Below are 22027 nucleotides of genomic sequence, written 5' to 3'. Positions count from 1 at the left end.
GCCGTTTATCGGCTCCCGTCATCCCCGCGGCATTAGCGGTATTACATGTACGATTATGGGATTATATGTTATTGACAATGAATTGGGTCACTTCATGGTCGTCGATGCCCGATTTATACGCGTCGAAACGCGCGTTCGCGATTCGCGGTACCGTGAAACGCGATCTTCTCGTCGAAATGGCACGGTAAATGGATGAATTGGTCGCGTTGCTAAACTTACGTCGGTGAATTAATTCGCCGGTTACGCGGTTATGTTTCTGAAATTGCGTGAGGCAACAGTTGTGCTTGGGTATAATCGAAGGATTGGGTGCAGTAGCATGGTAACCCGAAATAGAGGAATATTACAGTGGGGAAGCACTATGAAAGGTTTGTCAATCGCTAATGAAGTCTCATATTTTTTTCTTACGCGATATTTATATAAATTTACATTTTAATACATCGCTCTTAAAAATTTCTCGTTATCTGGAAAATAATTGCATATAGTGGGCAAAACCGCATTTCTAGTTGCATATAATAGTAATTTTTTCTTATATGAATATCGCAATTTCATAAATATATGGTGATATTATATGATTTTGCAATTTTGAAAAACTTGCGACATAAATTTAAATCGTTCTTTGAATGTCTTGTGTCTTGAGGCAGTTATCGCTTCGCTTATCGCTCAAATCGCTCTTAATACGATCGCCATGATTACGCGAAAAGGAGCGGATGTTTAAAAATTTTCCCCGTGCGTGATTTATCGCGCAAAATCCGCGAGAAACGCCCTAGCCGGGAAATAATGTTATACGACTGTGTGCCACGGTGGACGTATCCACCTCTGGACAGTGCTATAAATCGTTCCGCACCCATAAAAGGACTAACTCCTCGTTTATCATGCGCTTTTCTGTCTGGTATCTCCGGCCGCGGAGAAATATCTCTCGCTACGAAAATACCAGAGCGTACAAAGGGAATCTGAAATTGTAAGATCCGCGTCATTCTTACGACACACCGACAAATCCCGGGGTGTACGTGAAGGCTACTTCCTCCGCTAGGATGCTATATTCTTCCCTTATGTACAAACTGCTCGACCATTAGTATCAAGGATTGATGGTTTCATTATGGAGCTACGGATTCGAAAACGTTTGCGCGGATCCCAAGCCACGTTTATTGATATCAAAATAAAATAAAATTTACTTGAGATTTACTTGAAATGTAAGATTTTGTTATCTATTTTGTCGAAAAAGATTTATATATATATATATATATATATATATTTAATATTAATTATTAAGGTGTGTTTATTATATATTCACTATGTTTAATCATTAATCTCAAATGTCAGAGCAATTACGATGACAATTACGATGTCAGAAAAGAGTAGAAATCAGATCGCTACATTTAGTCATTAAATTGTGTATTACATCGTATAGTCCTCCCCCCGTGCTTTATAGCCATAATTTGTACTGCATTTCTGCCATAAACAAATGTGTGTAAGCGAAAATTACAAAGACTTTCTTCCCAGCAGATCACAAAACTATAGCTATGGCAATGCAAAGCCATGGGAATTACGATTCTACCGGAAATTACACTGTCATACGTAGAAAGAATTACGCTCTCTGTAAAATTATTGTCGTTCACTGGTACTGAGACTCGTGTAAACATCTGAGGTGGTTCGACGCGGCAACAGATATAAATGAAGGCTTCGATGATACATAAAATAGTTCAGGATTGGAACAAGATTAAAATAGCGTGTTTTGCCTGGAGATTAAGTCATAAAATATCATGACAATTATATGTTTCTGTATCTTTATTTCTATAGGTTTACACATTTTTCCTCCATTTGTCCAATATATTCTGCATAATATTATACAGACAAAATAAAATTAATTGAATTGACATTCTCAGGTAAATCAAAAGAGTATAAAGCAATATTTTATTAATGCTAGGTGAAATTATTCATATCGGAGATTATATGTATGTACATATAAGTACTTCTATACGTACTAGAAAAAAAGAGAGAAAAAGAGAGAAAATATCTCACATAGTATTATCATTGCACATTCCTAAATTAATTTAGATTTTAGTTAATCAGTCATCAAATGCACATTATTTAAAACACGCATAAAATGAAACAAAGCACATAACCGCAACTTTCAGGCACTATGCATGCTAAGACTTGAATGATGCGTCTGCTGAAATAAAATTCATTTGAAATTGCTCGGAAAATAAGATCTCGTTATCTATTTATGTTATTGAAGCTCTTCTGTGTAGCGAGGAGGTTCCTCCCTACATCTTCTGCGGCACATTCTGCAGAAAAATGGTTGTGCGAAAACGAGCGTTGGCACATGTACGCACCAACCATAAATCGCGCGACATACGTAAATGCTGTGCTTACTTCATTTTTCATGTACCACGTCTCTGGAGCGAAGCGAATAAACACAGACGCATCGCTATGAGGCTGGCTCTCATAGGCAGGACTGCATGAAATCTTGCGGAAAAAATGTATTTTGATGACTGCAGAATACTAAATGTAAGCTGCAGAATAGTCTAAGGGACGTGTTTTAGGCATAAAATATAAGACGCTATGAGAAATGCGGTTCTAACATAAGTGCAAAAAGATAATTATTTTGATTTTTTTTACCGATTATTATACAATATGCGAAATTTATTATATGAATTATTTCTGACTATTTATTATTTTATGGGTATTAAAGTATACTAAATCATTAACCAAAACCTTAAAATATATTTTAAAACATTTGCGAAATACATATGTATATGTTTTTTGTAATATGTGTATATATTATAATTTTGTCTGTTTTGATAATTAATATTTTTTTAAGTTTTGGAAAAGAAAAATATTTATATTATTTCACATATACCAATTATAGATGTGTCGAATAGTTTAAAGTATAATATTGCATTTTTATATTAAATTTGTACAATCCTCATTTTAAATGACTTAATATTTTAACATTATCTTCAATACATTTAAAAAAAATGTATTTGCCGAATGCGTGAGCATTTCCTTCGAACGTGCGCTTACTCAGTCTTTCGTAGTTGGATACGAGCTCTTTGATCGGCGTGCCTATACCAAGTTTGCGCAAGTTTGTTAAGTTCGTGCGTAATTTACATACGTGATTAAAATCGGTCTGATTACGAGATGCTGCCAGCTCGTTTCCGCAGGCCATATCGTTCCTTTGTGACGTCTCATAAATGTAATTCAGCAGAGCTCTATCGAGCGACTCGAATATAAATTTTTTGCCGAGCCAATGTAATTTCTCTCATTAGTTATTACTGCGCGATTAGTTTAGAGCGTGCAATTTGAATTTAGCTTTCGAATAAGCAAAATAATATACGTAAAACGAACGAGAGGTAATATAAATTATGCAAACCACGGAAATATAATAAACATTGCATACTTTGCTGCGATTATAGTTTCACTAATAATCGCGCAGATCCTTTTACGTTTGTTAATATATTTTATGTAAATAAGTTAAAGATAATAATTTTTAAGAGAAAGAAGAACATTTTCTTGATTTCTCTCTCTCTCTCTCTCTCTCTCTCTCTCTCTGTCTAGTTTTTTAATTTTATATATGACTATAATTGTTCATCAAATATAAATTTGAAATTTTTGCAATTATTAGTAGAGCAACCTAATCACTAGTTATGACCACTGGAATACACAATGAGCTTAATTTTTTAAATACTTGCTAATAATTGCTTTTGCTGCTTTGTTACAAACTTGTTATTTTTTCAGCGTCTAAAGCATAATGTATTAACACAGAACATGATGAATTTAAAGGAATGCGCGCGCGAGAATTAGATGAGTGCGTGGTGTACCGATACTATAACGTTTCCAGTGGATGTGCGAACCCATCCCTCCCAAGCTGGCGTGTGTAATTTACATGCATAATTGAAGCGGGAGGGGGCTTCGTTACGAAACCGCCGCCGTTGCCCCTCTTGCGCAGCCTGTTGATTACTCCGCGATTCTCTCGCACTCGTCGCCCCTAATTAGTAGTCGAAATAACGCCCCGGCTGGTGCCCGTGACTGACTCGTGTTTGTAGCCTCGGGGTGTTACCCATATCCGTTAATTATCCGCGTTGCTGCTCGTCCGATGCATTCGTTGTTGCATTCACGGCGACTGGATGTATTAACCATCTATATTGTCATATATTTTTTTCTTGTAAACGGAAATTCACGATAATTGATTGTTAAATTAATTACTAACTACGTAGTAAATTGACCTACACACTCGTGGATCGATAACAATTATTTCGGAAATAACATCTTTTAATTAAAAGAAAAAAACATTGAGAATAATATACGGAATTCATCTCGCCTCTATAAGTATATATTTATGCAGCGAGAAGGAGTAGGTAAGAAGATCGGCGTAAATATCGTTACAAAATTCATAAAAGTGACGCTTATGTGGCTAGTCACAGTTCACATTATTGAGAAGTTAAACGTATATTTTGACGATCGCTTCTACTTTTGACTATAACATAATTTCTGCTTAGCAATTTAGATATTTTATTACGATTTATTTAAAGTAAAGAGTAAGGTCTTCATAAAACATTGAATTAACTAGTGTCATGAAAGAATCGATACACTTGTTTCGCGTTTTTCAAAGTTGATATTGCAATTTGAAAATCGATCTGCTTAAAACGAAGTTTATATGGCGTAATAAATGCCTTCCCACTTGAAGAGAGCCGTGTCCGAGTCGAATAATAAATAGCATTATTTGATCTATTTATTATTTTACTCGGACGCGGCTTTCTTCAGGTGGGAAGGCATTATAATGACCTCGTCTGTACATATGTATTATTTTTTTACACTTGTGTATTATTTTTCAATACTACTATGGTGACAGAGCGTGTAGATCTTTAAAGAAATTTTTCTCGGTTTTTTAAAAATCGCGAAAGAATCACACACACACAGGTTGTGGTTCATGCGTGATGTTATCATTCAATTATGAGATTCAACCTTCGTATAGCAAAGAAGTAGGTACAGGTAGCAAAAAAGTATGAAATAGACAATGGGAAGCGAAATGACGAGCAAATTTTTCCTGCACTCTTTTGCTTTTTCTTTTTGATTGGTAAAAAATTACATAGATATATTTTGAAAATGTAAAATAGATCAGCACTGAGAGAGAAGTTATAAATCTGATAGGTACGATAATTAAGGATACAGTTTTGTTATTAAATTTTGCTAATCAAATGTAGAATTAATATCTCTTAAAGCAAAGATTGATATAAAGTAACATGAAAAATAGTTTCTAATTTAATAATCATTTTTTTACCAACGCAATTTATATGTATATCTCGTCATGTTAACGAGTGCTCTAATGTATGCGTTTTGTACTAAACATTTTTCAAACGCAAACAAGATGAAAGAGATATAAAGGCCGGTTAGTTAAAGTATACAGGATTTAAGTGATAATCAGATAATCTCCCCTTCCACTTTTGCGTTGTGCAACTACCGGGTGGGTATGCGGTAACCTCATCATTCATGGCAAGGTATACGGGTCCGCCGTGTGAGACAATATCGCGCAACTTCAGCCATTAACGATATAAACAGTTATGCGACATTAAAGGAAATGACTTCGTGTGAGTGCAGATAGGCGAATGCGTTGCGTACGCGTGCGATAAGTAGTTATGCGGTAGAATGACTGATAACGCCGCGTAACGTATACATTCGTGCGGAATCATGCATGCTGAAACGAGGCAATCTCCCGCGTAATTAAGCCGTGAGTATTCGCGCTACGTGTATGGTGCTCACGCAAAAAATTATGTTTTCCTCGCGCGACGGTCGTAGTACTTTCTCTTGTACAAAGAAGGCAAATTGAAGGGTTCATTCTGATAATAGAATCAACCGATCTTTCAAGAAGTAGAAAAAATTAATCCACTTACATAATTTTAATTAATTTTTTTTTTAATTTAATCTTAAGATAATTAATGTACAAATAAATTCTACAAAAATTAACTTGTTAGAGAGAGAGAGAGAGAGAGAGAGAGAGAGAGAGAGATAAATTAGATAAAATTAAATAAATAATTAGATAAATTTCTAAACTGTGAAAACAGTCGCTCCACCGTTTAAAATTTTCAAAGCAATTGGTAGAATTTTCAATTCAACTTCTCTCGAAAAAAAAGTCACTCTTACGTCGTTTCTACAGTGTTCAGTTGTAAAAATAGGAGAACGTGGATTGCAAACACGTCGCGCAGAACGATAATCCGGAAATGCTCTCGGATGGCCAGCGTACCTGGGGCGGGGGCCCGACCAGGGTTATTTCTGTCGGTTTAGCCGCGAAACCAAACAAGGGGGTGAATGGTGGGAACGAGTCGGTGAACGGTAAACATCGCCCCGATCGTCGGGACACGGGTCGAAGTCGCGTGTGACCAAGCTACCGCATTTCCGAAAAGGCTATTTGCGTTACTCTCTACCCTTTTCGCTCACAGTCCCAGTCTCACTATACGCCCTCTCGCTCTCTCCAGCTCTTATCTTTTAGCCTCCGTCGGCGAAAGGAGGTTTTTCGAGATGTTTGTTTAAAGGGTTCCCCCTGAACACTCTGGCGAGGCTCATGCTAATGCAATATTTGGGGAGTATATATAGCCGCGGGTTATCCTAATTAAAATCTCTAGGTATTCAACCTCTTTGCCGCTGTCTACTCCGATGGCGGTTTACCCCCCGGGATCTTGTTCATATAATACGTGTTTCCTTGTACGAGGTTTTATAATAGCGTAACTAGACGAAAACATGCCAGGCAGCTCTGATGAAAATATCTATTGAAGAACTGATTAGTGTATATAATTGATATTTTTCAATGTGGGCAGATGATATGTGACATTTCCCCATTTTTAATATTTACTGTTCTAATAGAGTAGATCGCCGATAATGTATTGCGAGCATAATTATGTATGTCATGTAAAGTATCGAGTATCGGTTTGTTCAAAATTGGGAATGTAGTTTATACACTCGCTTGTCAACATCGTAATATTTATAACACAATAGCGCTATTATACGTCCGTAATTTGTTGCAAAAGGTAAGACCACCGTGGCTTTTAATAAAGTCGAGTTATTTATTCTCGATGGTGTTGCCTTATTTTTGTCGGCCTTTCTCACTTGTTGCTACAGAATATTTTACTTGAGACCTGCATTGAATCGTCACACGGTACCATGGTTATATACATAACGATTTACCGCAAAGGTTTCCAAGTTGCGAAATTCTTGAGTAATGATAAAAAAATGATGATTTATTTCGAAAGTTTTATCAGAAAAAAAATTGCCTCTAAATTTCGCAGAAAACGCTATATGTTCACTTTCCATCAATTTCAGGGTATCGTATACAAAAAATATGACAGATAAGTAAGCGTAAAATAAAAATTTGAGACATTTGTCGCGTTTATATTATAGTGAGTAGACATATAGCGATCACATGTCGCTAACACCGAAGGCTACTCTCACTATGGAGTCGTACTGGTTTCAATTCTTGGTAAATACGGCTTTAATCGAGCAGTGGAAACACGATCTGTGTGGTCAGGCATCAATGGGTACAATCCATAGTAAACCGCCGTGCCAATGGTGCTCGGCTCATATTGTGTACATTGTGCACAATCGTGAATAGTTCTGTCTTCTATTATGAATAAAAAAGTTGATTTTCCCTCAAATTTTGAGAATTATTAATACGAGGGTCGATACGAAACTAATGCCTCCCAATTTTTTTCTTTCGAATCTGGCGTCATAAAAATTTTGCATTTTACTGAGGATACGATCCACTTGGCGCTCCAAACGCTCTTGGAAGCATTTTATCCTTGTTGTTTATCAAATGTTAAACAAGAACTAAATAATACTCTGAAGCGTTTGAAGCATCTAGTGGATCACACTCTGAGTTGTTACTTGAAGTCCCTAGTTGCACTATGTTGAGTGGTGTTGTGATCAGTTACGTTTAGTGTGTCACACGAACAGTTAAAACCGGTGCGTGTTTTAGATACGCATAAACAGACAAGGGCGGTGCTTGAATTTCTTATCGTGGATTTTTGGAAGAGAAACAATCTAGTCTAATAAAAAGAATAATTAAGATAATGAAAGAATGTATATCAAGAATTAATAATAATAGATATTATTTCGCTGAGTTCAACTCTTGAAGCTGTAAGCGCGCGAAAAATTTACCTCGTTTCCTCAGTATATTTATTCACAATTTGTGTAGGAATCATTATTATATGCTTCTTATAGTGTTGAAACGCATCTCAATAAAATTATATTTAACAAAATTAATCGTTAAAACATAGAATTAAACATTCCGTAATTATTAAATATTTATAATCATATTTTTGTGCGCTCGTGTAAAAAACGTAATATTAGATTTGTGAAATTATTTATTGCGTGTCGGATTAATTAATGCCCCAATAATAATTGCGACATTCTGGGCCCTTGGAGCTACATGGTCGATGCTGAGCTGGGAATGCACAGGACGACTGCAATTGCACGCGCACGATACGTCACGCGATGTAAATAATCGCGCAGAATGTATACCGCCGTCACGCGCGTCAGCGCAAATAATTACGATTGTTACAAAACGGACGCGCTGCTGAGTGAAAATGTAATTTCGCAGTTTGCGATGAAGGGAATCACTGTTGTTATTCGCAAAGCATCACTTTTCATTGATCGTTTTGACCAATTTGTTGCCGATTTGTCCTTATAAGAATTTGGTTAGATATTTGTTTTTAAGAATACAAAAGCCCGAAAAATAGGAATAAATGATTGAAAAAATATAGAAAAATTTTTTGTTATTAATCTATTTCTACTTACTATTTTTATTCTTCTTTCTTTTCTTCATATTTTTCTCATATAAAAAGATCTGTTATTACATTATTTCTAGCAAGAGAAAAGTGGACATTTTTTCCCAAAAGAAAAATAACTCAGCTGTCTCGCAAAAGCTTAATATATATGTGTCTTTCGATTTTACGATATTTATCAATAATTATGTTATATAGGTAATTGGCATCTTCGAAGAAAAATAACATTATTTATACATCGAAAAAGTAAATTAAATCTGTATTTCCATTACGTTTCTCGCTAATTACAGACAACCATCAGTTATTAGTCCAATTTCAAAGAAGAATGTTTGTTTATAGAGGGTTAAAACAATAGCTTTATCTCTCTCTTTCTCTCTTTTTCTCTTTCTCTCTTTCTCTCTCTCTTTCTCTCTCTCTCTCTCTCTCTCTTTCTTTTTCTCTTTATTTAACTATGTACTCTCTTTTCGCACCGATTAATATCATTTTTTGATTATATGAAAGTATGAGAATATATAAAGTTTCATTTTCCGATCCTTTTTCTTTCGTTGAAAGCGACTGGGGAGTAAACAACTCTCTGTTTAATCCCGAGACGGGATTCTTATCGCTTCTTTTATACATACTTTGTAGATCTCGTTAGCGCTCTCTACGCTCTACGTACTTTTTCAACTACTTACTATTTAACGGAGCATTTTTTAATTTAGCGAGCGCACACGGAGCGCCCGCGGATGAAACACTCTGCGCGTGGATATTAAAATTCCTTCGAGATTCTTTCCAACTTTACCGCTCTTTCTTGGAGAAAAAAAATCTTCATTGAGAAGTAGTTTAACATTCTTCGACAGTAAGCAGCGGCTACCTATACATGTTTATGGTCTCTACGCATTCCTCTGTACTTTTTTGCGCAAATAAATGTTATAGCAGTTATTTATGAGCAAGGATCGTCACTTAACTATTGGTCTATATATCGTAGCTATAATTCTCAAAACGTTGAAATCGTATCGCATGCTATATATGGAAGGGTTTCTAATTTTTTTTAAATTCTATATTGCTAATATAACTGTTAAGTATTAAAAGATGAAATTTAAACCAATATCTTCAGTTAAATAACAGTTTAATTGTTATTTTTAACCATATATGTCGAAATTCATTATTTTTAATACAAAACAGTATTATTTTAACTCCATGGCATTGATTCAATTAAATTAACATTGTTTTAGTTAAATTAACCACATATTGAGTAGGAACAATGGCGACCTACAAAAAAATGATAATTAAAAATGACTCCAATTGAGTATAATTTTACACCACGAAAACAATGATGTTGAGTAATAACTATTTTTCTAAACAAAACAAAATTATAAATTAAAAATATAATTTTAATAGATATAGGTATATTTATAATACAGTAGAAGAGTAGAAGATAGTTGCTTCACTTTAATATTAACAATGTAACTAAAATATTAGGTCTACTTTCGATCAGTTTTAAAAAATAAACGCGAGAAATGTATGGCTACATAATTTCAATTGATATCACGACTTAGAAATGTAAAAAATATATAATAAGATAATTTAGGAATTAATAAAGATAAAAGATAAGAGCTTAATATCACGCACATATATATGTATATTTAATATTAAATTCGCATATATCTATATATTAAAAGAATGTAATTTTAAAGATTTTAGATGGATCTCAGCAAAACTCACTCTTTCAAGAAATGGCTAGCGTAATCTTATTTTCTTAATTTTGAGCTTGGAAAATTTGACTTTGAATATACATTTAAAGAAGATTTTAGTTTCTGCTGATTGAGACATGCAGTGAAATACGTTGTTTTTCAACGCGAGCACGATACGTACAAGTGCGAAGTACACTCTGCTATTCCGCGTTTAGAGCCGCGGGGTTTTTCTCTTTTCTTTTCTGAGACGAAAAACAGGTAGAGTAATCGACTGAATCAAAAGCTTCTCTGAATGGGAAGGAAACGGATCTACGCGTATTTACGCAAACTCGTACACGTATATGCGTGAAAGTGAGAGGAACGTGACGGGAACAGCGGCGGCGGGAAAGTGCAGGAAATCGTGCTGTTTTGATGCCATTTCCATGGAAATTGAGTACTTCGAGAAGGCCCGCCGGGCTCTCCGGTCGCTTGTCGACGTCTCGATCCGCGGCTCGCTATGGAACACGGAAAAAACGAGAAAGAGAGAACGAATTATCAGACTCCAATATAGCAAGAGAAAAAGCAACCGAAAGATCGGCTCACTATTTTGCGGCAAACTAAGAAATTAAAAAGTACAGACAATGCAAAACAGTGTAAAACGCTAGTACATATGTATATGAATATGTATATGCATACATACATATCTATATACATATACACACGCGTACATACTAATTTTTTAGCTTGCTTCAAAATAATATGCCAATCTTTTTCCAATCACTATAAGTCACAATTTCTAAATTATAATTTTCTTAATTATTTAAATTATGAAGTATAATAAGAAAAATATGTTTCTAATTTATATAATTTCAAGTAGAATGTTGCCGAGATATTAAATTGTCTGAAAAAAATTTAACTTTAGATATTAAATAAATTAAACATGAGAATATAAAATAAAGACAGCTGCTATATTTTGAAAGCTACAAGATGATTTTGAATATACATATTCCACTATAAATTCTTTAATTAACTCAGTACAAACTTTTTTTGACAATGGAAGATATCGCGATTCTTTTGACATATTTTATACAATATACATGGTTGTTATCTTATATTACTTTGTTTTATTATATTGGATTCCTAATTATGATTTTTTCGTTTAATAAACACGAAAGCACTACCGCGCCGACGGAACATATTTGGCATTGCCTTCGGAGAAGAGAAATAACCAACGCAAGCGATAATCCGGAAACAAACGCGCGACGAAAAACCAAAACGAAGATACCGAAGCGTAAATTGAAACATATGCAGCTACGGTTGTTTTGAAATAATTACGAACAACGCCGACGGCGTTTGTTTCAAACAAAAAAAGCGTATACAGCGCGTACTATTTTTTTGTTTTTATCAAAAAACCGAAATATTTAGTTTTTGCAACTAATAATTTTTGTTGAGTTTGCGATAGCATATACCATGCCTAAAATACCACAGTCGCCATTTTATGATATATTGGTTTTAGTACTGCTGAAATCTTTTAGTGCGAAAAAAGATGTTTTAATTCTTGACTTGCTCCATATCCATCTACATCCTTATATATCTTTCAGATATCATTAATTTGGATCAATATAGTTTTCAAAAGACGCTGTATATTGAGTTGCGAATTTTTTAAAAATTATGTTACATAGATGGAATAATAGCGTATAATTCCGAGAGAGGCTATTTCAAAAATATCGTAACATATCGAGCAATGAAATGCAACTCGAATTCGACGAGACCGACAAAATGATTTTACTGACCAATTGCCATGCGCACAAGCGTGCGCGTACGTGTGTATGTATGTGCATTTTCAATGGATCACATGCGATAACTCTCTTTGAGCTTGCAATCTCTTTCATTTAGGCTGTTTTACTGGTCTCGATTTTTTTTTAGTCCTTTTAACGCTGATATTCCTTTGGTGCGATTTTGCGCGATCGTGAATCAATAATATTGAAATTTGTCGGGAAATACGATCGAAGTGAGCAATGAAAAGTCACTTCTCGATCGAGACTATCTCCCCCCCGAGAGTCATTGATATTAAATAAAAAAGGAATGTGATATTTAAAGTTCCAATCATTTATATTTGTTGACTTCGCACGAAACGCACATTCAAATATAGACCACTGAACCACTTTACAAATTGAAGCTCTCTTAAAATTTAGTTGGAGGTAATCTTGCTATTATTATAAATTTGACGTATTCTCAATTACGCTTCCTTTTGCGTACGTTAAAGAAATGTAAATAATTTTTTATCGTTACCTTTGCTTCAAATGGTTGCTTTCTCATACTTTATAATGACGTACAGAATTCTTTTTCGTGGATCCCTTTCGAATGGCGATAGTTCGAGAGAAAATCGCGAACAGGCAGGCATGTAGAACGCTGCGACCGATCGGCTTTTATCCCGCGAAAACGCTTATCCGATAACTATTGTTTGCACGCTTCCATTTACGAGGTAAATTTTCCATGCCGCGGTCTGTGCCGTTTATCGGCCGTAACCATCGCTGGTGCCGTCTAATAAATATCACTGGTCGAGCGATTTTATTTTAGTACCTCTAACGTTTTCTCTCCTTCAATGTGATCGGCGTTATCGACCACACCAGCATGACCGCCGCGAGCTTAATTGGCCAACTTTCCAAAATCAGCGAAATTTTAGTAGTGTAATCAACGGTATTATATCTTTCAGCAATTTGTTCAAATGCGTTTAAATAAAATGAAAGGTATATTGGTTGATATACCAATCATGACGTCAATATTATATTAATATATCTTATTTTACCATCTCAACATTTCTTCGGCGACTTAGGCTGCGTTCCACTTATCGCTCACAACGTTCCCGAGCATCATTTCGTCCTTGTTTAACATTTGACAAACAACAAAGATGAAATGATTCCATACGAGCGTTGCGAGCGATCAGTGGAACGCACCCTTAGATTAAAAAAGACAGTTTAATTATTAATATTAGTATTACGTTAAAATTTATATTATATAAAAAGAAATTATAATAATATATATCTAGGTACTGCAGGATTGTATCAGACCACCCATCTCACCTGATTTTTTCGTAAACGCGAAATGAGAGGAAATTTGGGAGAAATGTTAAGCCCTTATCCAAAGTATCGAATAAAGATATTTTTGTTTTCCGGAACTAACCGGAAGTAGTGGCTATTGCGGTCAACTTTAAAATTTTAAATGGAAACATATGTCGTATAGGATATCGTTGAATAGATCTTGAAAAAAGAAACATCTTTTATTTGAACATAATTGCGATATCACCAACCGTTGAGGAGAAACAACTGGTAAACTAAATGGTAATGATGTCGTAATAATAATGATCGTATCCGAAACGAGAAGTATTACTTTTATTAAGCCTTACAAATGTTCAATGTGCCTTCCGTCTTGATTTAAGCAAAGACGGATTCTATCTCGGACGGATTTGGGAAGTATGCCGGTCGCTATAAGTGATGCAAAAGTCTTTCGAGCTAATAGATAACATCAGAGACAGAATCCGCCTTTGTTTAAATCAAGTCAGAAGACACTTTGAACATTTGTAAGGCTCAATAAAAGTAATATTTCTCGCTTTGGATACGAAACTTCGTTATTATTACGGCACCATCACTATTCCAGTTTTCCAGTCGTTTCTCCTCAACGGTTGGAGATATCGCGGTTATGTTCAAACAAAAGATGTTTTTTTTTTTCAAGATCTATCCAACGATACCTTGCATGATATATGTTTCCATTAAAAATTTTAAAGTTGTCCGTAGTAGCCACTACTCTCGGTCAGTTTCGAAAAACAAAAATACCCTCATTCGAATAGGATATGGGACCATTTCTTCCCAATTTTCTCTCATCTTGCGTTTACGAAAAAATCGGGTGGGATGCGTAGTCTGATACAATATGTATACATTTATATGCTATTATTATGTTTAAAAGAAAATTATAAAATTATAACGATTGTCAATCAAACAAAATTATCTTGAGCAAGAATTTAAATAGAAATATCCATAAATATCTATCAAGCGATAAAACTGTGAGTAACATATTTAACGAAAAAATGCTCGAATGCCTCACATATATCAATAGAGATAAAATACTTTTTATAGAGAAAATATGATGTATGTACGTATGTTGGCCAGTCGCGAATATTGGTTAAAGAGTCAAAGCCGTTGACACGTTCTCTGCAATATAGGGAAGATATGCAACAAGATCATCGTAAGAAAACAGAAGGCGCATAGAACAGAGAGGGAAATAAGAAGAAAATTTTCAGCACCAAGAAGGGAGTTTCATTTTTCCTTCGTATATAAACAAATACGAAAATTCATGTTTGAGAAAATTGAAATTCGGCCCTTTTCTTCGCCGCGAAGAATATCGCGAGTTTGAAAATCGACAGAGTATCCGGGGATATCGGTCATATTGTCGTCGTCGCGTTTTTGAATTGTGTTTCTCGAAAAATATCAATCTATAATCTTCTAAAGTCAATTTTTTGGTTCGTGGAAAATGAAATTAAGACTATCTGTTACGGCATGATATTATTTGAAATTATTCGCAGTATTAAAAAGATATAGATATATCAATACTGACTGTTCGCCTCAGCACGGTCCTGACGGTCTCCACGTCCTGTCGTGTGGGCCAACGAGCGTAGACAACGCCACTGAGCAGGACGACGAACACTCCGATCCAGATAGTCCATGCCAGGACATTGCGCGTTCTCGCGAGCAGTTTACGCGCCGTCCTCGTCGAGATCACTTCCTGCGTCGGTATCTCCAGTTTCTGAGCCCGCCTCAATATGTCTTGGAGTCGCTTTTTGGCCTGCTCCACGTCCGGCACCCCCATCGTCCTTAGCCTTATCTTTAACCACTCGTTTCTCACCACCTCGATCCGAGTCCCGTAGGATCCCGCGTCCTCGCGCGTAGAGCAGCTGCCGTAGGCTCACGATGGAGACATTAAGGGTTGACTGGATTGTAGGGTTGTCTCATATAGAGTCCTTGTCGTCGTCGTAATGGCGCGTCCTCGATTTTCTGCAAAATTCATCCCATACCCTGACTTTTTGTATTCCGAGGATCGCTCCTACTTTTGGAATATATGCGAAAAGTGTATCGTAACCTTGCTCGTCCGCGAAGTATAACCCCTTGGCATGTAACTTTTCTGATTTCCCTGATAACTTTGCATTCGCAGAATTATCTTTATACTATGAGATACTGATATCTTATATATATATATATATATTCCTTCAATATTTATTTAATATAAAGTTCATTAAACTAAGAAGAAGACAGACTTAATAGTTTCTACTGCTTGCTAATTCCGAACTGCGTAATCTCACTCAGTAGATATATGCGTGAACGATTTAATATTAAACGAATTGGCATACTTACTCTCTCTACAAAGGAAGAATTTGAAAATACTAACTTGTTTGCGGCTGCCTTCGTTTCTCGTACGTCTCCCGATTCCGACGTAATCGATTCTGGAATTATTCCCGCCGCACCACGGTAATTACCTAATAATTCCGGGATCGATTTCCCTTCCTCTCTCTATCTCGGCAGGAATGATGCACGCGGAAACTCGTCCCTAATTTCCTCCCATTTGAAAGTTCGACCTAGTTTTGCTGCAAGCTTCAAGATTATATAAAGGCTGGCACACGTGTCAGGCACGCTAACGATTTGACGCGCATCACAGTTAATAAGTTTCTTTCAAGAAGTCTCATCTTTAATTATTTATAAAACTATATAACGAAAACGGGAGAGCGATTTAGTGTGAATGAGAATGCGAAATTAAAACCAAAGATTTTTCTGAGATGTAATTTGTTACATCGAATGCCACAATTTCATGTAATTTCTTTTATTTTTAGGTATTTTATTTTTGGAAAATAATTAATTTGAGTTTTCTGGGTTATAATTTAATCGAACGGATTATCTTTTCATGACTTCTTTATGTATAACATTCATTTGTTTCCATTATTTCCATTAATATTCTTCGAATTAAAATCAATAATCGAGTTTATGTTAAAACTTTCGTTAAAATACAATTTATTCGTAATAAAAATTTGAAGAGAACATTACATTTATCTGTATAGATTGCTTAAAAGTAATTCTAATATTTGTATATTGCTATTATTTTTTTTTACATTATTCTCTATTATTTAATATTACCCTTTTTATATTAGTTCTGATTGTTCCAAACCTAATTTCTCTATTGTATGTAAAGTATCTATCATTGAGAATTCTATCTTTTCATCAAGTCTCGTAACTTTTCGCTTTCTCTGAATTATATTCAGACTCTATTCTACGATTGAATGAGATCGCTTTTCGGGTATCTCGAGAGTTTCCGGTCGAGAGAGTTCCTTCGTTAGTTTCTTATAAATTTTCCAAACGGGTATTCCGTTGGCCAGATTATGTTACGACGTAGTCAAAAAATCTTTTGTGAATCTCCCGAGAAAACTTTCACGCCCCCTTGGCCGCGTCTCGAGGACGACACGGAGGCTGAAAGAGAGTGGTTTATCTTCCGAAAGAAGTTTCCGCGTGTATGAGGGGAGGAAATACCCTTTCGATCAAACCACGACGAGCCGCGAGAAAGCACCGTGCCAGTGATTCTCCATCATCTTCCTCTTCGCCGAAGACGTCGATCATTTATCACATGCGCGTTCAACATTAATCAGCTGCTTTTGTACCGGCAGAGGAATCTCCAGAATTCATGATACTAATATAGGAATTCGACTAAACTCGAAATTAACCGCTAAGCGTCTGAAATTGCGAATCTTTTATGATTATAAATTCTGCTTGTATAGCAAAAGATTTATTAATAATATTTTTGATAAATTTAATGTCAAGATTCTTCTCTCAAAAAGTACAACAATTTAATAAAAAATTAAAATATAAATATATAGCAAAATTTAATTTTCAATTAATTCTCTGAATAAACTTAAAAATTTTATTACAATGAATTAATTTAAAATTTAATTACAAAATGTTTAATATTTTGAATATTAATTTAAGAAATGCAAAGCTTTTTTTAGATTGTTATTTACTATTTAGAAAATATCAATTTTATACTTTTTAAAATAGATATTTTATGAATATCATTTATAGTGTGCATTGTTTCCTAACTATTTCTGCAATACCTTAGAGATGAATGTTGTTTCAGAAACTTCGACAGTATCCTATTCTATTCTAAATACAATTACAATATAGAGACTTGCAATAGTAGCGATAGCATCGTGTTTCGAGCCATCGAATTGATGTTTTCGATACTCGGCCCAATTCCCCTCTTTGCAGCACAATGAGTTTCCACATTCGCGTTTGTGGACAACAAACTACGCTACTTGTTAAAATTGTCTTGTCTTTTTTACGTTTATTTCTTATTTTCTTTCCTATTTCGACTTCTCTCGAGTTTTCTTTACTATCACTTGACTTTATATAGTTTCACTTGAAACGATTGGAAAGAAATTCCTTTGCGAATTAACAATTGCAAGAAATACCTGACAAATTATTAATAATTTGTAAATTGTATATAATTTACAAATTAATTTTATTTAAACGGACTTTTAATAGCCAATCAAAAAATTTAAAAAGTGGCCAATAAAATTTTGGTTAAGAAAAAATTGTCCTTGAATCAGTTTGATCAAATTGACCGTTACACGAGGAAAATTCTAACGCGTCGCAAATTCTCGCACGAGGACCCCGATGGGAGGGTTAATGCAAATACAGAGAATTTATATGTATATACTCGGCGAGCAATAATACCGCGCAGTAAGCACTAAGCAGCGAATCCGTTTTGTGCTCTCGTGCAGAATAACTCATTTGACGTTAGCTAAACACGATGAACTCTATTCCGAGAAACGCGTAGGATATCGCTACCTAACGTCTACGAGTCCGAGATTGTCTCGGCAAACACGCTCGCTAATTCATAATCTCTCCGGAGACCGTTCTGAAGATGGAGATGCGCCACACTCGATTACACCCGAGAATCCCTTCGCAGGGAATCTTATTCCGACGAAATTACAGAAATCTCCCACGATGAATAGGGAAAACGTGTTAATTAAGCTTAGTCATTTGATATTAACAATTTTGCGAAAAATATTTAAATGAAGCATACGTTCAAACACAACAGATGTATACTATTATTATATGAAACGTGTTAGAAAAGTTGAAAATTCAAGATAAAGTTTTTAGATGAGTTTGATTTTTCTTTGATGAGAATATAAGAATTATTGGAGCAGATATCGTAAAGCAACAAAGAATATCATTACATAGTGCAATATAATCAAACATTCAAATTAAATATAAATATTAATTACTTTATATAAAACTAATCGCAATTATACAGATATTAATTAATTCAGATATATTTTTATCGTTCGCGTTTACAAGCGTTTGTCACGTTTTCTCTTTTTTGCTGTTTTAATTGCGATTCGAATAATGAGATTACCCCAAATATCGGAACAAGTTCTATATATGTATTCACGTCAGGATTTGTCGGAAATTATGTTGTAATGATATCGTGTTTCTAAAGTTCGGAGAGCAATCATATATGATTTGAAGTACGTCGTCTGACATCAAATCCTTCCGTCTAATTGCAGTGCTCTTAACTCAAAGACACAAGCTATTCAACCTAGAAATATCTTTCCCTACTGAACAAATTCGTTAAATTGAGAATTTCGAGTCTTATAAATTATTGTAGCACATATATTGTTCGCGTTAATTTATAAAAGAAATTTTGTTAAAATAGAATTTATTATTTTCAACAAAATAAACTTTTAATTAATTAGAGAAAATACCACTTTTAGTCGGGCTGGATTTTGGTAGCTCAATAATAATACTTTTGTGTGAATTTGATATACTTTTTCCAAATCAGTAAACTTATACGCTCCGATTGTTTGTCTTAAAACATAGCTTTTTTGTCGGAACAGTAAATCCACATACTTAAATCGATTTAACTTATGATGCTAATAAATATCTTTTTTTTAAACCACTGTAAAGAATTTATTGAGGAAAAATATTGCCCCAACAAGTTTGAGAACCTGGACTTCTCTACAGTCCATAACGAGCTCTACCAATTCGACCTCACTGAGGCAAAATAAACTTTACTCTATAATATATATCTTCGCATAATATATAATTTATAATATATATCAGCATTAATAATCAAATCATGATCGGTTAATTAAATATGTTTATAGTCTTAATTAAAATTCTCACGATCGCACTGTTAAATATACTCTAACACGATTAATATTATATTATAATATCGTTCCTATCAAACATAGTAGGAATGCATTTCAAAATAAAAAACAAAAAAAAGCTTGTATTATTTTTCTTTAATCTTCACGCTACAAAAATGTTGATGTCTTACTGTTCCAATTTGTATTCAAAAATTAACTTACAAGATTTTTTACAATGATCAAATTGCTCGAAGTTAACACAAGTCCTCTCGATAAGATATTATTAATTCTTTACATTTACATTGTTTCATGTTATATTACTTATTACTACGAATTCGACAATCATTGTACAGTATTGTTTTTTATAAACGTTAGTTATAATTAACTGGAAGATATGTATTCAACTTACTGCTGTTTTAGAACGAATCGAGGAACCAGTTATAAATTCCTGTTAACTCTAATAAGCTTATGAAAGTAGATTGTAGCGCAATATATAGTCGATCAACATTTCCACTCTACTATTAGAAAGTAAAGTTGGAAAGTAGAACGTAAGCATTTCGTTTAGCCGATCAGATATCTTGTCACTGTCATTAAATACATTTATATGTACTGTATCATACTGCCGAAACGTGAAAACTCGCAATGGTTTGTAACGTTTCGATTGATCATTATTTTCGATATACGAGAAGTTACATCGGTACACATCCTGCCGATTTTAACCAATTTCATCTATGCGAATATAGCACTCACTCGTATCGCTAAAAATCTAATCGCTGTATAGGATTTCGGCTGGTCAACAATGGCCGTATATAGAACAATTAAATTCGTGCACATTCCGCCCGCTTTCGAGTAACTTCGCTGGTTCGTCGAACTCGTATCTCTCATTCTATACTGCCTCATATTGCTGACAAACGAATGGGCAAGTGATTGCAGTAGAATTTTGACAGTACCTCGACCAACGTATTGCCCGGTAACATGTGACGATTAAATCGCTATACATTCCACTTGTGTTAGCCAACGTCATCGCCATCAATATGCCATTCACTGATATTGCCACATATTGCTATTATACAGTCATTTGATCAACGTTACTAAACAATATGCGACTGCGTGATTAGTAGATACGATATTGCTGGTCGACTAATTTTATCCTCATGAAATGTGTTATTCTCCTATCGAAAATAATTGGTGAAATAATAATTGCTAAAATTGTCATATCAATTCAACTAAAATCAACATTGTCAGGTGATATGCAATCGAATTGTCGTTTAAGTTGCTTAGCATCGCCGACGCGGAACAATTGGACCGACACACATTCCACACGCATTAAATTAGTTCTCTCGTCATCCGGCCGAATGCATACGTAGCTTTACACGCGATATCTGATGTGTGATGACACTTTTATTAAAATTTTATCGCCTGAAGCGACTTCTTGGGCGAGCAAGGTTTGACTTGACTGTGTTTTTGAGATCCTTACTGTGTATCGTCACTCCTCCCTCGGCGAGGACACTTTTACCCATCAGTGACGCCAGCGAGACCGATACACAGTCCCCGACTGGCATACGACACCCCACAACGTCTCGTGCACACGTGAGCTCAACTTTCGTGGGACAGGTTTCTAGACCACGGCCGGCATTGTGCGGCGTTTATTTCCCGTCGGCGAAACAACCCGCGTTTGTGCTCTATCGAGTGGACGATGAAGACCGGGACGAAGGCGGAATGCGATTTCGCGAACGGCGGCCCGATTCCCCGGACGGGCGAGAACTGACCGGCCTCGTCGAGGGTAGCTACCCTTATAGATATACGACGATGGGGGCGCGCGCATGTGCCGCACCGGCGGTGATGCCGCGCCACGCTGCGGATCCAGCCGGCGCGGCGCGCTAAAGGGACACGTCGATTGGTCGGCCGAGAGGGGTGAGCGAGCAGCTACCAGGGGAGAAAGTCGGTCGCTCGGCCGGAAAGTGACAGTGATAATAAGAGCCCGTACATGCCGGACGCGAGAGCGAAGCGCATAGATCTTCCGACGCCGCGTGAAGATGTTGATCGACATATTGTGCGAATTTATTCCGCGCGGGCACTATCTTTAGCTGTACAAAATTGACGCTTGATGGAAAATCGATTGATTTAATTAGATATCCAATTAAAATTGAAAACCAATTTGCATTAGATATAAAATTAGTTTATGAAAAATCTTTAAAAAATTTTAAAAAAATTTATAATTATTTACTTATTGCTATTTTGAGAATAATTCTGTAAAATATTGCTATTTTCTTTGTCTGCGAGAAATATGAATTATTATATAAATATTATTTATTATTTTAAAAGAACAGTGCTTGCGCGCGTTTAAATATGCATACACATGACCTAGCTGTAAAGTTATTGCGGTATATATCTAATATCTATGGCGGAACAAC

The 22027-nt window shown here is 35.3% G+C and overlaps 1 protein-coding gene across 3 annotated transcripts in view; it reads right to left on the bottom strand.

Moving 5' to 3' along the window:
- The window catches only part of LOC143904138 (uncharacterized), a 213199-nt gene extending 191656 nt beyond the window's left edge, over positions 1–21543 (bottom strand). For 2 of the 3 annotated variants that reach the window (XM_077418487.1, XM_077418488.1), the window contains exons 1-2: positions 21091–21543; positions 15038–15474 (exon numbers count right to left, since the gene is read on the bottom strand). In XM_077418487.1, coding sequence (XP_077274613.1) covers positions 15038–15289 — 252 coding nt within the window. In that variant the 5' untranslated portion in view covers positions 15290–15474; positions 21091–21543. Of the gene's footprint in view, positions 1–10235; positions 10942–15037; positions 15475–21090 lie in introns of those variants that run through there. The other variant, XM_077418486.1, reaches the window with a different exon arrangement.
- Between the last annotated feature and the right edge of the window lie 484 nt (positions 21544–22027).

Source organism: Temnothorax americanus, unplaced genomic scaffold (assembly GCF_048541705.1).
Source record: "Temnothorax americanus isolate GAGA-0224 unplaced genomic scaffold, ASM4854170v1 Scaffold5, whole genome shotgun sequence".
In the NCBI taxonomy this organism is placed as follows: Eukaryota; Metazoa; Arthropoda; class Insecta; order Hymenoptera; family Formicidae; genus Temnothorax; species Temnothorax americanus.
This window is presented reverse-complemented; position numbering and strand designations above follow the sequence as displayed.